Consider the following 16,435-nt stretch of genomic DNA (forward strand, 5'->3'; position numbering starts at 1 on the left):
CCACTGGCTGGGCGTGGTGTGGGTGACCCCCCCCCAAGGGTTGTGATCCCCTTACCAAAGACAAAAAAAAAAAAAAAAAAGAAAAAAAAAAAAAAAGCATTTATTTTGAACTTTTTTTTTTTTTTTTTTGTCTTTTTCCGTGTCCGGCAGCGTATCGCAACCCTCAGTGTCGCCCCCGTACTGGACCAGGACCGGCAACAGGATCGCAACCCTCGGCGTTGCTCCCGCGCCTCACTCAGCCAGTGAGCGGGGAACCGGTCTGTATGTGGGATCCGAACCCTTGGCAGGAGCGCCGCCGTGCTTCCCAAGCGGCGCACTATCGCAGTGCGCCACCGGGCCGGCCCCTAGTTTGAACTTTTTAAGGATGGACATGATTTCAGCAAGTACAGATGAAAGGGTAAATTCCAAAAGTGGGCTATCACGTAGAATGTCTTGGAGGTATAAAGTGTGGGGCATCTTTATCAAATTACAAGTGTTCAATTTGACTAGAACATGGAGTTCAAAATGGGGATAGTACTAGGAGACATGTTTGGAAAGGCAGATTAGAGTAGGATCAAGGATGCCTTTGAGTGACTAGTTTAGATATCTGTATGCTATTCAGAGATCATAGGTGGTTCTTGAGCAGAAGAATAGTGTGATCAGAGCTGTGCCTTCATAAGCGGGCAGCATTGTGTAAGATGAATTTGAGGAGATGGGCACTGAGATAATGGGAAGTATACTAAAGCATAACTAAAAGGATATTGCCATGATCTAGTTTGAAAATAATGAGGGTCTAAATTATGGTGTTGGCAACTGAGTGAAGAACTTGAGAGATTTCAGAGTTAGAGTCAGTATTTCCTAGCAACTGGGGAGAGCAGATTTAAGCCTGCAGGAAAGATGATGAAGAAGAAAAATTTTTCTTGTTTGAGGTATTTATTTAGCTTTTTATGTCGGTGGCCCATATCTAATTTAATTGACAGTACCTTTGGGCCATTCAGGTAGACATTTCCAGCAGGAGTTTAGAAATGAAGTACTAATGCTTGGGAAGAAGTTAATATTGGAGATGCAGAGTTGAAGAACATCAGCATAGAGGTGTGATAGTTAAGCTGTATGAGTGGGTGAGTGATTCATATAAAAGTAGAAGAGGATGCCAAGGGTAGAACTTTGTTAACTACTGTGTTTATAGACTGAGAAAATGGAGAGACAATACTAAAGGGAACAAAAGAAAATATCAGAAAATTGGGAATGTCAGTGTTTTTCATTTAACAATATTATGACTTTTATCATGTCAGTACATGAAATGGCTGCATAGTATTCTCTTATATAGATATTCAGTAGTAGGTGTCCTTATTGGTAGACATTTAGGTCATTTATCTTTCTATCACAAACAGTGCTTACAGAAAATGTCCATGAATTTGTGAATATTATAAGATACATTCTTTTTTTTTTTTTAAAATAGATGACCGGGGGCCGGCCTGGTGGCGCACTGTAGCTTGGGAGTGCGGCGGCACTCCCGCCGAGGGTTCGGATCCCACATACAGACCGGTTCCCGCTCACTGGCTGAGCGAGGTGCAGGTGCAGCGCCGAGGGTTGCGATCCCTTTGCCGGTCCCGGTCCGGTACGGGCGCGACACTGAGGGTTGCGATCCATTGCCGGACACGAAAAAAGACAAAAAGGAAAAAAAAAAGATGACCGGTAAGGGGATCTCAACCCCTGGCTTGGTGTTGTCAGCACCACGCTCAGCCAGTGAGCAAACCGGCCATCCCTATATAGGATCCGAACCCGTGGCCTTGGTGTTATCAGCACCACACTCTCCCGAGTGAGCCACGGGCCAGCCTATAAGATACATTCTTAGAGTGGAATTGCTAAGTCAAAGGATGTGTGCATTTAAATTTTCATAGATATTACCAAATTGCCTCCTAAAAAGGCTGTGCCAGTTTACATTCTCTTCAGTAATGTGAACATTACCAATATCTTTACCCCTTCATTAATACTTGTGTGTGTGAGATTTAACAGGCAAAAAATAACCTCTTGTTTTATTTTGCATTGTTTGTCTTATTAATTGAATTTTTTTTTCAAGTGTTTCTTAGCTACATATTTGTATTTCTTGTTTTTTGACTGGCTTGGTATAATATTCTTTTCCATATTTTAAAATGATCTTTTAATTATGCAAGTAGTAATACATTATGTTAATGTACATTAATACATTATCCTTGAAAAGAGATAAAAATTACAGATGAAGGTAAATTTCACTGTAACTGTCATCTCTAATCTTAATACCTTAGCAAGTAGTTATCTCTGTTATCAGTTTGATGTATATCTTTGTAGATTTTTTTTTGCCTATTTTTCTGTTGGGTTATTAGAAAAACAGAGCTTTAAGAAGGAGAGAATGATATAAAGAAGTCAAAGATAATGAGGACTAAGTAAACTATATAGGATTTGGTGCCTAAGACATCATTAGTCACATTCAAGAGAAGCAGTATTCCAAAAGGAAGAAAGCGTGTGTGTGTCTTGTGGGTGCTGGCAATGGAAGTAAAGGTATGGAAAGAGAATGGGTGGTGAAGAAGGAGAGGTATAGTAAATATCACCCACTACTTCAAAGGTTCCTGTCTCATAGAGAGAGCAGGTGGTGACTTGAGAAGAGAGGTTTGAGGAAAGGTGTTTTCAGGGGAAGGAAGATTTAACCATTTTTCTAAGGTTGAGGGGAAGGAGCCAGTGGAGAAAGGCTTTGAAGAGACTAGTAAGAAGGAAGTAATTGGGCCGGCCCAGTGGTGCACTGGAGAGTGCGCTGCTTAGGAGTGTGGCGGCGCTCCCGCCAAGGGTTCGGATCCCATGTGGAGACCGGTTCCCACTCACTGGCTAAGCGCGGTGCGGGCGCAACACCGTTGCCGGTCCCTGGTACGGGCGCGACACTGAGGGTTGCGATCCCGTTACCGGTCAGTAAAAAAGACAAAAAGGAAAAAAAAAAAAAAAAAGAAGGCAGTAATTAATAGAGCAAGGTTACCAACAAAGCAGATAGAAATTACTCCAAGAGTTGAGGAAGAGGAGTTAGGCCTAGAACAGGGAAAGGCCTGGGAGGAAGGAGAAGGAAGACAGAAAAGCAGAAGAGAGTGAGACATAGTGAAACGGGGAGGTAAAGTCGGGAGCACATGTCAGTTGACCTCGATCTTTCTGGTGAACCTGATGTCATTTGTGGGAAGTGTAGAAGATGGGGGTCATGCTTGTACCTGGAGAAGTCTGGTAAAGTTTTAGAATAGCTGTTGTTTGGAATGCAAGGATATTTCTTTTACTTTATTTCCAATGTAAGTTTATTATCATGTGCTTACTGTGTTATTGGCAGAAAAGAGCAGATGAGTTTTGAGCATCAACATTTTCCTCTTTAATGAACATTTGAATGTGAGCTGCTTCCATGTTATTCCTGGAAATTAAAATCTACTTATGTATTTTATATTTGTGCTTATGAAATGTTACATGAAGTGTTAATAGTGAATGCTAGGAATTTAGACTAAGAAATATACTTGCAAAAGTATTGAAGGATGTTCACTGAAGCAATTTTTATATTAGGGAAAAACTGGAAGTAACCTAGGTGTCCATCAGAACGGGATACTTTCACATAATTACAGTATATTCATACAGTGGGTAATTGCACAACCATTAAAAAGAATGGGTAGCTGTATATATACCCAATTATTAAAAATGTCCAAGATTGTATATTAAATAAAAAAGCAAGATTTAAAGCAGTACATGCAGTATCCTGGGTGTGACAATGGGGGAAAGGAGCTGTATATGTATGAGTGTATCCATGTATATAAAAATTTCCAGTGGTATACTTAAAAAACTGATAATATAGTAGTACTGTTTACCTCTGGGAAGTGGAATTTAGAGATTGAACTGTTACATTTTCCTTATACTCTTCTCTATTTGTAGTTTTAATCGTAGTTTGTATAATTTTTCAGATGTTAATTGTGGGTGTCAGAGGAATTGTGAGTTTTAAATTTTTGTGTTGGCATAATTTTACATTGTTCTACTGTTGTTATAGCTAAAATAATGCTGCATAACAAAACATTCCAAAACTAAGTGCCTTAAAAGAATAATCACTTAACCCATGCATCTGCAGGTCAGTTGACTGAACTAACATGACTCAGTGGTGATGGCTTTACTCTCTCTGTTCCTCATCCTCCTTGGACCAAGGGGCTAGCTGAAGACATGTTCTTCTTATGGCTAGAGGTGCAAGAGGGCAACAAGGCCTTTTTAAGGTGTAGGCTTGGTATTTGCACACTGGCACCTTGCCCACATGCCACTGGTTGAAGCAAGTCACATAGTTGAGCCCTAATTCAGGAGAAGGGAAAATACATCCACTCACAATGAGTCCATGGGAAGAGTGTGGGTGCAGGGAGGGGTGAAGAATTAGGAACAGGTTTTTAGCCACATTAAATGTGTATGTTTATTGTATACTCAGAAAAAAACATTTACTCTGTTGTTTTAAATATCTGTCATATATAATATTTTTTAAAACTCAAGTGCGTATCATGATTACAGAACACGTGGCATGCTGATGTATTTTAGCAATAATTCAACATATATGAGAAAACAGGAGTGTAAACTTTTACCTCTTGTGTAGATCAGATGGGTTCAAGAAAGCATTTGTTCTTATGAAATACTTATTGGTGGTAAGGATTTTATAAGTCATCAAGTTTGAGGGTTTTTTTTTTTTTTTCCTTTTTTTTGTGACCGGTAAGGGGATCGCAACCCTTGGCTTGGTGTCGCCCGCACCATGCTCAGCACACATCCAGTGAGCGCACCGGCCATCCCTATATAGGGTCCAAACCCACAGCAGGAGCGCCGCTGTGCTCGCAGCGCCACACTCTCCCGAGTGAGCCAGGGGGTCACCCTGTTGTTGTTTTTTAACGGAGTGTTAGAAAACAGCATCACTAAACAGTACTCTTTCCCTGAAGTGGATATAAACATGCCTGTGAGAAGTTTTAAATCAATCTTCTTGGCTATATATATATATATATATTTTTTTTTTTTTTTTTTTTTTTTTTTTTTTTAAAGATGACCGGTAAGGGGATCTTAACCCTTGACTTGGTGTTGTCAGCACCATGCTCACCCAGTGAGCAAACCGGCCATCCCTATATAGGATCCGAACCCGTGGCCTTGGTGTTATCAGCACCACACTCTACCGAGTGAGCCACGGGCCGGCCCATGGCTATATATTTTTAAAAAATATAATCCTTTTATTTATTTTTATACTCTCTCCCAATTAAAGGTATTCAGTCACAAAAGGCTCTTCCCCTCAGGATATGTGTGAGCATTTTTTTTTTTTGTCTTTTTTTGTGACTGGCAACGGATCGCAACCCTCAGTGTCGCGCCCGTACCGGACCAGGACCGGCAACGGGATCGCAACCCTCGGCATTGCATCCGCACCTCGCTCAGCCAGTGAGTGGCCGGTCTGTATGTGGGATCCGAACCCTCGGCGGGAGCGTTGCCACGCTCTCAAGCGGCGCACTGTAGCAGTGCGCCACCAGGCCGGCCGCATTTTTGTTTGTTATTTCTGTCATCTGACAGGAAAGATGTACACCTACTCTTTGAACTCCTCCTTCTTTCTTCATAGTAACTACCAGAGGCGGTCCACTCTGGTAGCTAATCTAAAAATGAAGGTAAAAATCCCATGAGATGTGTCAGTTTATGTAAAGCTTTTCTTTGATTTCATGTCAGTTGGGGGGATTATATATTATATTAATTTTTAATCTGCATATTTTCCTATTGATCTAAGGTGTTTGGTGTTAAAAGATAGAAAATTGGTTTTCTGGATATTATTTTAGTACTATTCATTCAACAAATACACTATTTATGATCATGTATATCAGTGGTCAGCAAACTACTGACCACAGTCAAATGGGCCCATGGCCTATTTTTGTACAGCCTGTAAGCTAAGAATGGTATTTACATTTTTAAAGGGTTGTTTAAAAAAAAAAAAATTAAAGAAAAGAACAAAGAAGAATATGTAACCCACAAAACCTGAAATGTGTACTCTCTGGCCCTTTACAGTAAAATTTTGCTGACCCCTGGTTTCCATGGTAATGTTTAATGGTAAAACAAAAGAGTTTAGGCTGTATTTTTCCATATGTGCATAGAAAAAGAAAAATGCCTGCTACCTTTATTGCCAAGAAGGCAGTAGAAATCCATAAACCTTATACATGGTGTTTGTCCTTCTTGGACTCTTTGGATCTAGATTTAGTTAAGCAATATATTGCCTTTCTGGCTATGACTTTTGATCAGTTAGTTGGGTTATCATATAATAAAACTTGTTTGACCTCAAAAATTACAAGGCCGTGATGAATGAGTAATAGTGTGACTGTTACAGAATTTACAGTCTCTTTGGTTGTGTATTTCTTTCGTAAGTTCTTTAAGGAGACTAAGAGTATTAGGAACATGGGTGTAATTATAGAATCATAGTAATAAGCCAGAGAGGGCGTGGTGCTGATAACTCCAAAGTCCAGGGGTTCAATTTTTTGGCCAGCCACCAAAAAATAATAATAATAATAAAATAAAATTACTGTGAACAGATTGCTGCTGACATTTGGTGCTTGCTATAGCCTCACATGACACATGTTTAAATGTATTTTTGTGTTATCGTAGGTATGTCTTCAGAATAAATTCCCAAAAATGGTATTGCTGGGTTGAAGGGTTAATGCACATATAGTTATGTTAGATGTTACCAAATTCCCCTCCAATAGAGATTATACCATTTTTCATTCCTACCTGCAATATATAAGAGAGACAATCAGCATTTTAAAGTATTCACATTGTCTCTTAACTAAAATGCGATAGAGATGTGTCGTATATCTAGATCTGTATAGATATGTAGATGTATATGTATTTAATTTACATATGTATTTTTGTAGAAGGAACGTAGAGAGACTGACTGTCCCTTTTGTGTTTATTGTTTTTAACCTTTTTTTTCTTCATATATAAAGTACAGTTGAGCATTGCTGAAAATTCCCAAAGTAGTACATAATATGAAGGAAATTTATTTTATGCATCTTTAGAATTATAATCATCTGGGGCTTTTGTGAGCCCAGTTTGTCTCCAAACTTAATTCCAATAAGTAACTTTCATCAGTGAGTTGACACTATTTTGATATTGAACTAGTCCAGCTATTGTTTCAATAGAATCTTGGTGGCCTGAAACAGTTTTCCTTCTGCTTACTTTTCAGGGACTATAAATGATAATGAACAGTTTTGTGATAGCAGCTGCAGTTTGAAAACCATAGCAAACATTCAGTTTCAGAATTTTTTCTTTTGTCTGCTGAAACCAAAGAGAATCTTTATGGTTTTTAATATGCATTTACTTCTGATGGTTAAGGATTCTTAAGGCAGCATTAAGAAGATTGGTAATTTATGTCAAGAAATAATGGCCTACTGTCTATTCATGCACTTTCCTTCTGTGTTTCCAATAGTTACCTGGAATTTTGTCTTTCTCAACAGCAACAATGGTGTGGTTGGTGAATATGGCAGAAGGAGATCCAGAAGCCCAAAGGAGGGTATCCAGAAATTCCAAGTATAATGCAGAAAGTAGGTTACTGTTATTTGGTGATATCCTGGTTTTTCAGGGTCATTGTCATCTTATAAGCTAACAGTGGGTTATAAAGCAATGATTTTAACCTCTTACTTTGGTCTTGGACTCCTTTGAGAATCTCCTAACAGCTGCGGTAAATACACAAATAAATAATTAAGGAGTTCAGATACTCCAAACCCAACAATACAATCAAGGCACCCCTATTTCTGCTATTAAATACATAATACTAGTATGAAAGGTTCAAGTTGAGAGTATGATTTTACTATTTATTTAATTAATTAATTGATTAATTTTTTTAAAGGTGACCAGTAAGAGGAACTTAACCCTTGACTTGGTGTTGCCAGCACCACGCTCAATCAGTGAGCTAACCGGCCATCCCTATATAGGATCCGAACCCGTGGCCTTGGTGTTATCAGCACCACACTCTCCCGAGTGAGCCACGGGCTGGCCCCTGAGAGTATGATTTTAAAAAGAAAAAAATAAGCTGTCTCTCCAAACATGTAAACATGAGAATCTCTTGTCTCACATGGCCAGAGTAACTTAAATATAATTTGATTTGAGATGTTGTAATGTTTATACTGAGAAGATCAAATATTCCAGGTGGATATGACTTTCTGGAAGGGGATAATAATAATGATGTAGGATGGGAGATTGAAAGACCCACTGTGGGTGCTACAGAAGATATTAAGAACACAAGTTAGAAGTTGTTAAAGGTTGACTATCTCTTGTCTGAAATGCTTGGGACCAGAAGTATTTTGGAGTTTGCGTTTTTTTTTCAGATTTTGAAATATTTGTAGAATATATACTGGTTGAGCATTCCTAATTCAAAAATCCAAAATCCAAAATGCTCCAATTAGCGTTAACTTTGAGCATCATGTTGGCACTCAAAGAGTTTCGGTTTTTGGAGCATTTTGGATTTTTGGATTAGGGAATCTCATCCTATATTAAAAAGAGTTGAGGAATAACAGCAGAATATAAACAGGAAAGAAGAAAGGAAACTTTTTGTTTTTTAAGGAAAAATAAAGGACTAACCTAACAAGGAAGCTAAAAACATAGGCAAAATGAAGATTGGTGAAACAAGAAAAAAAGGCTTTAACTGAGTTGCTGTTTTTCAGGAAAGGAAGAGTTTAGGTTTTATACAGCCAAGAAAATCCCGACTTAGCATTTGGGTAGCTGCAAGGAGGGCACTTTCAACTAGGAATTTATATTTGGGACCCAAAGATACCAGGCTTCATTCTTCAGTGAGCAAGGCCGGAGAAGAAGGGTGGCATTAGGCCAGTAACAGACCTAGTAAAATAGTAGGAAATGTATTGGAAACAATTATTACACCAAGGTCAAGGTTGAGATCCCCATACTGGCCAGCTGCCCCTCCTCCCCCCCAAAATAGTTACAAGCCCGGTTATTAAGTTAACCTGTGTTAAGCTAAAGAAAATTAAAAGGTTAATTGTCGGGGATGGCCAGTTAGCTTAGTTAGTTAGAGCACAGCCTCATAACACCAAGATCACACGTTTGGATCCCCATATTGGCCAGCCACAAAAAAAAAAGGGTTAATTGTCTGTGAGTATATGTGTGTGTGAGTATCAGTGTGTACTTATGTCAAGATTTTATTCTTTTGACAAGTGTCATTTGAGCACCTATGTGCCTGGTACTTTGCCAGGCACTGGGGATATACTACAAAGAAGACATTCCTGCCCTCGTGGAGTTTATCTATTGCGGGAGATAGATGTTCAACAAATGATTGTATAAATAATTCATACAATTGCGATAAGTACTATAAAGAAGAAATATAAGTTGCTATGAAAGTTTATAGTAGGGGAATTTTATTTATTCTGGAAAGTCAAGGAAGGCTTCCCTGAGGAAGTTGATAATAGACAATGGCCTGCTGAAGAATGGAAGGATAGTGTTCCAGAAGAGAAACAACATGGACAAGCGCTTTGAAATGAAAAGGAAGGAGCTGGCTGAACTGTAGAGTTCCCCAGTGCAAGTGCTGTTGGCATTCTGGGTGGGACAGTCCTTCATTGTGTGGGACTTCCCCTCATATTGCAGGATCGTTAACATCCCTGGCCCCTCACCTACTAAATAGTGGCTTCAAGGCATTGCAATAACTAGAAACTCCTTCATCCTAGTTATTTTCAAACAGTCTCTGGAAGGGAGGTGTGCCCCCTAGTTGAAAACCACTGTGTTAGAGGAACTAGAAGTTACATTGGAACAAATGGACCTGGGGCCCCATGAAGGATGTCTATGAAAGGAAAACAATAATAGAACTGAGAGGTTACCTGATGTGTTTGAACTCTGTCTGAGAGTTTGAGGATTAATTAGTCATAGATAGTACGTAGAAAATTAGTCAATGAAGAAAATGAGGCAATTTTCCAGAGAAAATAAAAAGTTCAGAAAAAGCAAATAAAATTATAGTATATTCTGGCTGTAGCAAAGTAGTTTAGTTGTGAATACTATTTGCATGGTGGTAATAATAAAAAAACTGAATTTAACATAAAATTATGACATTGGGAAGATGGAAAAAAGTTAAATTTGTATGCTTGCAGGAGAGTATGTGAGCTAATGCTTCATCTTCCCTATAGGAAGTGAATAAGTATTTAAAACAAGATATAGCACTATGAGCATGCTATTTATAATTAATTATGAAGGTAAATACCAAAAGAAACAGGTAAATACCAAAAGAAACAGCTAAAAGAATTGAAAGTAGGAATGAGGATCAGGAGTGAAGAGGAATGGGGCAGAACAGGGACTGCTGTTTTTATTTATAAAAATCTTACTCTTATATGATTTCATAAACTCTGAACCAGGGACGATACTGGTTTTGTGGAGACCTGGTTAGGAAAAAGAATACAAAATTACCAATACAAAATTGCTGGAGTCCTCTTAGAGGAAAGGCGTGCAAGTGAGAGCCCTGAGCAAGCTTTGTTCCTTCATGATAAATCTGCTTCTACTATGAATATGTATTACTTTTATAAAAAATAAAGGAGGAGGGCCGGCCCGCTGGCGCACTCGGTGGAGTGCGGCGCTTGAGAGCGCGGCGGCACTCCCGCTGAGGGTTCGGATCCCATATAGAGACCGGTCCGCTCACTGGTTGAGCGCGGTGCGGGCGCGACACCGAGGGTTGCGATCCTGTTGCCGGTCGTGGTACAGGCGTGACACCGAGGGTTGCGATCCCGTTGCCGGTCGCGGTGCGGGTGCAACACCGAGGGTTGCAATCCCGTTACTGGTCACGAAAAAAGACAAAAAGGAAAAAAAAAATAAAGGAGGAAGTAAAGTATGGTGAATTTCACTTATATTTTTTAACATATATATATATATTTTTTTTTTTTTGGTAGCTGGCTGGTACAGGGATCCAAACCCTTGACCGTGTTTTTTAATTATTTTTAATGTGTAGATGTTTCTCAAGGCTATTATGCTTATATTTTCAATCAGATTGACAGACATTATAATGAAATGACTAGCCCATAAAGAAATCCACTTCCCTTCCTTTCCTAACCTTCCCCTCCTCCACTTTTATAACTCAGTCACTAACGCCAATGGTGAGTGTCATCAGTTAGGAAGCTTTCAGCTGCAAAGAACAGAAAAACCTAACTCAGTTGCCTTAAACAAAGAAGAAATGTATTCTTTCACATGACAGGAAGTCCTGAGGTGTAGGCATTTGTAGAGTTGGTTAGTTTGGCTCATCGATGTTATCTAGGGCCCAGGTTCTTTCCATCTTCCTACTCTGCCATCTTTAGCATATAGGCTTTGTCCTCAGCTCACTGCTCATCATGGTCAGGACAACTGCAGTTCCATGCATCGTACTCAGATAAGACAACACTCAGGGGAAGAAAGGGGCTGATTATTTCTTCCTTGAGTCTCTCTTAAAGTGTGAAAAAAAGTTCCCAGAAGACTTTGCCTCACCACTCATTGGGTAGTACTGAGTCACAACCCTACAGCCTTAGAGCTTTCATTGGGAGGAGGAACGGTGAGATTACCGTGCTTGCCTTGGATTGATTAAGATTTACCACCAGAGTCACGTAGGTGAGGTGTGGAAACCCAAACAAATCAGGATTCTGCCCTCAGGAAATAAGGGAAAAAATAGCTGTTGGGTAAGCAAGCCAGCAGGAACTGCTGCAGTCCATGCTTTGTGGTTTAAGAGCCAGGTAACCTACTTACAGTGACAGGTAGTTACTCCTTCCATGTAATATTCTTAAAGGTATTAAGATTTTTTTCTAAATATTAGAGCTGTAATTTCCACTTTCTCTTAAAGGTGCAGAAAATGAATCACAAGACACTGTTACAGAGAATGATGATGGTGGCTTCAATGAAGAATGGGAAGCCCAGAGGGACAGTCATCTTGGGCCTCATCAGTCTACACCTGAGTCACGAGCTGCTGTCCAGGAACTTTCCAGCAGCATCCTAGCGGGTGAAGATCCAGAGGAAAGTATGTGCATTTCTGTACATTGCAAAGTCATAGATTCCTTTAGGTAGCTACATTATCATCCTCTCCAAGAATAAAATGGTGCTTTTGTTATAGTTAAGTTTGTTAATAGGCCAAATTCTGCCCTTCAGATTGTTTTAATTGGCTGTTTATAGGCTGGTCTTTTGGTATTTATTTTATAAAGTAAAAGATTTGTTTGAAATTATTATTCCAATAAGACTTCATGGCTATAATATATTTGTGTACAGAAATTTCATTAATATATTTCACTCTTTGCTGTACAGAGATCCATGGATTTGCATGTTCCAACCTTTTACATTGTCATTCCTTTTGTTGGCAAGCACTATATTTTATTAATTTTAAAGAGAATTAAAGGGATTTAGGATACTGGCAGAAATGCAAATATTTCTTCAGTATCTAAAGTGTGTTGCCACTTGATAGATTTAAGTTATCACTTGGGACTTCTTAGGAATATTATCAGCCAGTAGAGCCCGTTGGTTAAGGCTCAAGTCATCTCTTCAGTTAGTTAGAAATGTGATTTATTGAATAAGAGATTAGCACATTTTCCAACTAAATTATCCTCAGTCTCCTCATTTTCACAAAAGTGAAACTCAATCAAAACATTACAACAAGAATACTAAGTAGTAAGTAGTTTTAAAGAAACAAACACCTAGATTCTTTAGCTTTTTTAGTCATTAATCTCTAATTATTATGACCTTGACATTATCCTTCAGCTTGAGCAGAACACTTTTTACAGCTCATCCTGAATCTTTTAACTGAGTCGGAACTTTCCCTGGGCATATTCATGGACTTAGGTGCTTGGCTGAATTTTCCAGATGTCAGAGCCCAATTGTAGCCAGTGACTTTCACACCCCTAGGGAATTAGACATAATTGCCTACTCTCACACCAGGCTTCAGCTTACCTTTGCTGGTATTTTTTCTGCCCGCAAAGTTACCTCCATAATTAGGTTGCCTCGGTGTTCCTTTCGCCTTATCTCACAAGAGCCTGGAGCCAAAAGAAAGAAATAATATAGTTGTTGACCGTACCAGCAGCATAATTCTTTCTTGACTGCCTTTCCAATTTAAAGATTCCCTTTCCTGATTACTTCTGTATCCTTCTTCTCTTCATCTCCAACTTAAAAAAACTTTGTTTTTCTTTTTCTTTTTTGATGGCTGGCCGGTATGGGGATCTGAACCCATAACCTTGGTGTTAATAATATGAGGCTGCACTCTAACTAACTGAGCTAACTGGCCAGCCCCCAAAATTTTTCTTTTAAGGAAAATCCAAATATTGTTCCTCCTAACTTAAGATCAATATTTTCTTTATCTGGGACCAATATAAAATGATAATTGACATTCTTCATCATCTTAGCATCCAGCACATGCATAATTATCTCTGATTGGATTAGTGGGTTAAACCCAACTATGGTTACTTACCAGAAAGTCTCCACTAGAAAATTTACAATTTGCACATATTGTCTTCCAAAAGAACCTTTTAAAAATCAACATTTAAGGGGCTGGCTGGCTAGCTCAGGTGGTTAGAGTACGGTGCTGATAACGTCAAGGTCCTGTACAGGCTGGCTGCCAAAAACTAAATAAACAAACAAAAAATCAACATTTAATCAGAAAACTGAACAAAGTTTTTAATTAGGAATCTATTCATTATGAAGGTAGTTGGGCTTCTACAGAATTTCAAGATATACTTGCCACAAAAAAACATGCCAAAAATAAGTTCATTATGTGTGTACTACGATAGACTTAAAGTTTATCAGAGTAGTGAAATTAGGCTGTCGTTTCCGGGAGTGGAAATTTGACTCATTGAATCTCTATGATCCCAGGGACATGAAGGAAGGTGGATTTTGCTGGTTTCTTCAAGTGGAGGGAAGGGATTTTAGAAAGGTAAAATAATAAATTTCAACAGGGGCTGGCCCCATGGCTCACTCGGGAGAGTGTGGCACTGGGAGCGCAGCGGCGCTCCTGCCGCGGGTTCAGATCCTATATAGGGATGGCCGGTGCACTCACTGGCTGAGCACAGTGCGGGCGACACCAAGCCAAGGGTCGCGATCCCCTTACCAGTCACAAAAAATAAATAAATTTCAGGCAGTTTTTAATATGTTTATTTTTTTTAAAAGATAATAGGAAATATTATTTTATTATGTTACTATATTTGCATAGGCACATATGCTGCTAGAACTAAAGTGACTATTCATCATTTATTATCTTTACCAGGACTTGTGCTTGGTACACTAGTGGTACCCCTTAATATTAAAGGAACACCATAATTACCCAAAATTAGGGATTGGCAATAAAACAAAACAAAACACAGAAAAACAGTAGAAGCCCTAGATTACTATTAGAAAATAGCAGTAAATACTAGCAGCCAATCTCAACATTAACACTGGCCATAGAATACTGTTAATTAATTACATTAACTTATGTAATATCCATTGCTGTGATATGACTTTTTGGCTGTGGCATATTTTGATTGAATAAATCAAAAGCAGCTGTTTAAAGGAAACAAATTCCCAAGCAACATGATTTTTTTCTAGTTTTTATGTACTGGTTCAGTGTCTTCTGGTTATAGGTAAATGAAATATCACTTATTAATTGTCTGAAGAAAAAAAATTAATGGTTACTTCTCTATTTCCTTATTCTTTTTAATTTTGCCTAATACATTATATCTGCATTCCTTCCTGTCTTAAAATGAATGCTGGAAAATATAACTATAGTATTTATGATGATAGTGCTAATATTTAAACAAACCTAAAAATAAGCCTTTTAAATTTTAAAAAAAGTGAGGCCAATTTTAAGCTTGATTCAATATATTATTTTTGTAGGGGCTGGCCCAGTGGCGCACTCCATAGAGTGTGGCGCTTGGGAGTGTGGCGGCGCTCCCGCCGAGGGTTCGGATCCCATATAGAGACCGGTCCGCTCACTGGTTGAGCGTGGTGCGGGCGTGACACCGAGGGTTGCGATCCCGTTACCGGTCACGAAAAAAGACAAAAAGGAAAAAATATATATATATATATATAATTTTTGTTTTTTAATAGTTTTATTGAGATATAATTCACATTCCAGAGGTCTTCAAAAGTTCATGGAATGATTCATATTATCTTTTAATTTCATTTTTCCTCAAACTTTTTGAAGTACCCTCGTACTGTTCAACTCACCCATTTAAAGTGATGGCTTTGCTATATTCACAGAATCAATCAACTGATGCCACAATAAATTTTAGAACATTTTTATTACCCCCAAAAAGAAACCTCATCCTCCTTAGCTGTCACCTCTCCAATCCCTCTCATGCCCCCATTTAAGGTATATAATACATCAGTGGTTTTTATTGTATTCACAGAGTTACATAACCATCAGCACAAGCTAATTTTAGATCACTTTCATCACCCTAAAACGAAACCCTGTGCCCATTGGTCCCCAGTCCCCCGAACACCAGCTCCCAGCCTAGGCAACCACTAACATATTTTCTATCTTAATAGATTTGCCTATTCTGGACATTTTATATAAATGGAATCATACAGTATGTGGTCCTTTGTACTGGCTTCTTTCATTTAGCATAACGAAAAGTTCATGTATGTTGTAAAATGTTGTAGTACTTCGTTCCTTTTTATAGCTAAATAATATTTTAGGGGCCGGCCCGGTGGCGCACTAGATAGGTGCGCCGCTTGGGAAGCGCGGCGGCGCTCCCGCCTGAGGGTTCGGATCCCACATACAGACCGGTTCCCGCTCACTGGCTGAGCGAGGCGCGGGAGCAACACCGAGGGTTGCAATCCCATTGCCGGTCCCCGGTCCGGTACGGGGGCAACACTGAGGGTTGCGATCCGTTGCCAGACACGGAAAAAGACAAAAGACAAAAATAATAATAATAATAATATTTTATTGTATGGCTATACCATGTTCATTATCCATTCATCAGTTAGTGAACATATGGGAAAAAAAATGGAAATATTTTTGGCTATTGTGGATAATGTTACTGTGTCCATTTGTGTACACCTCTTTGTGTGGACATATGTTTTTATTTCGCTTTAGTATATACCTAGGAACAGGATTACTGGGTCATGTTTAACCTTTTGAGGAGCTACCAGACTGTTTTCCAAAATGACTACCTTGTTTTCCACTCCTGCCAGTAGGGTGTGAGGGCTCCAGTTTCTCCACATCCTACACAATGCTTGTTACTGCCTGTCTTTGATTAGAGCCATTCTAGTGGGTATAAAGTGTAAGTTTGGTTTTGGTTTTTGGTGGTTTTTTTGGCAGCTGGCCATTGTAGTTCTGATTTGCATTTTCCTGACGGCTAATGGTGTTGAGTATCTTTTCCTGCGCTATTGGTCATTTTTCTATTTTCTTTGAAGAACTATTCATTCAGATCCTTTGCTCACTTTTTGTCTTTTTATTATTTAGTTTTTTTTTTTTTTTTTTTTTTTTTTTTTTTTTTTTTTTTTTTTG

At 38.9% G+C, this 16,435-nt stretch overlaps 1 protein-coding gene across 3 annotated transcripts in view; it reads left to right on the forward strand.

The window, feature by feature from the left end:
• Window positions 1-16,435, forward strand: part of PSEN1 (presenilin 1) — a 70,441-nt gene that overhangs the window by 45,907 nt on the left and 8,099 nt on the right. For all 3 annotated transcript variants that reach the window (XM_008583886.1, XM_008583902.1, XM_008583895.1), the window contains exons 9-10: window positions 7,470-7,556; window positions 11,810-11,983. In XM_008583886.1, the coding sequence (XP_008582108.1) occupies window positions 7,470-7,556; window positions 11,810-11,983 (261 nt within the window). The remainder of the gene's footprint in view (window positions 1-7,469; window positions 7,557-11,809; window positions 11,984-16,435) is intronic.

This window comes from Galeopterus variegatus, unplaced genomic scaffold (genome assembly GCF_000696425.1).
Source record: "Galeopterus variegatus unplaced genomic scaffold, G_variegatus-3.0.2 Scaffold101, whole genome shotgun sequence".
In the NCBI taxonomy this organism is placed as follows: Eukaryota; Metazoa; Chordata; class Mammalia; order Dermoptera; family Cynocephalidae; genus Galeopterus; species Galeopterus variegatus.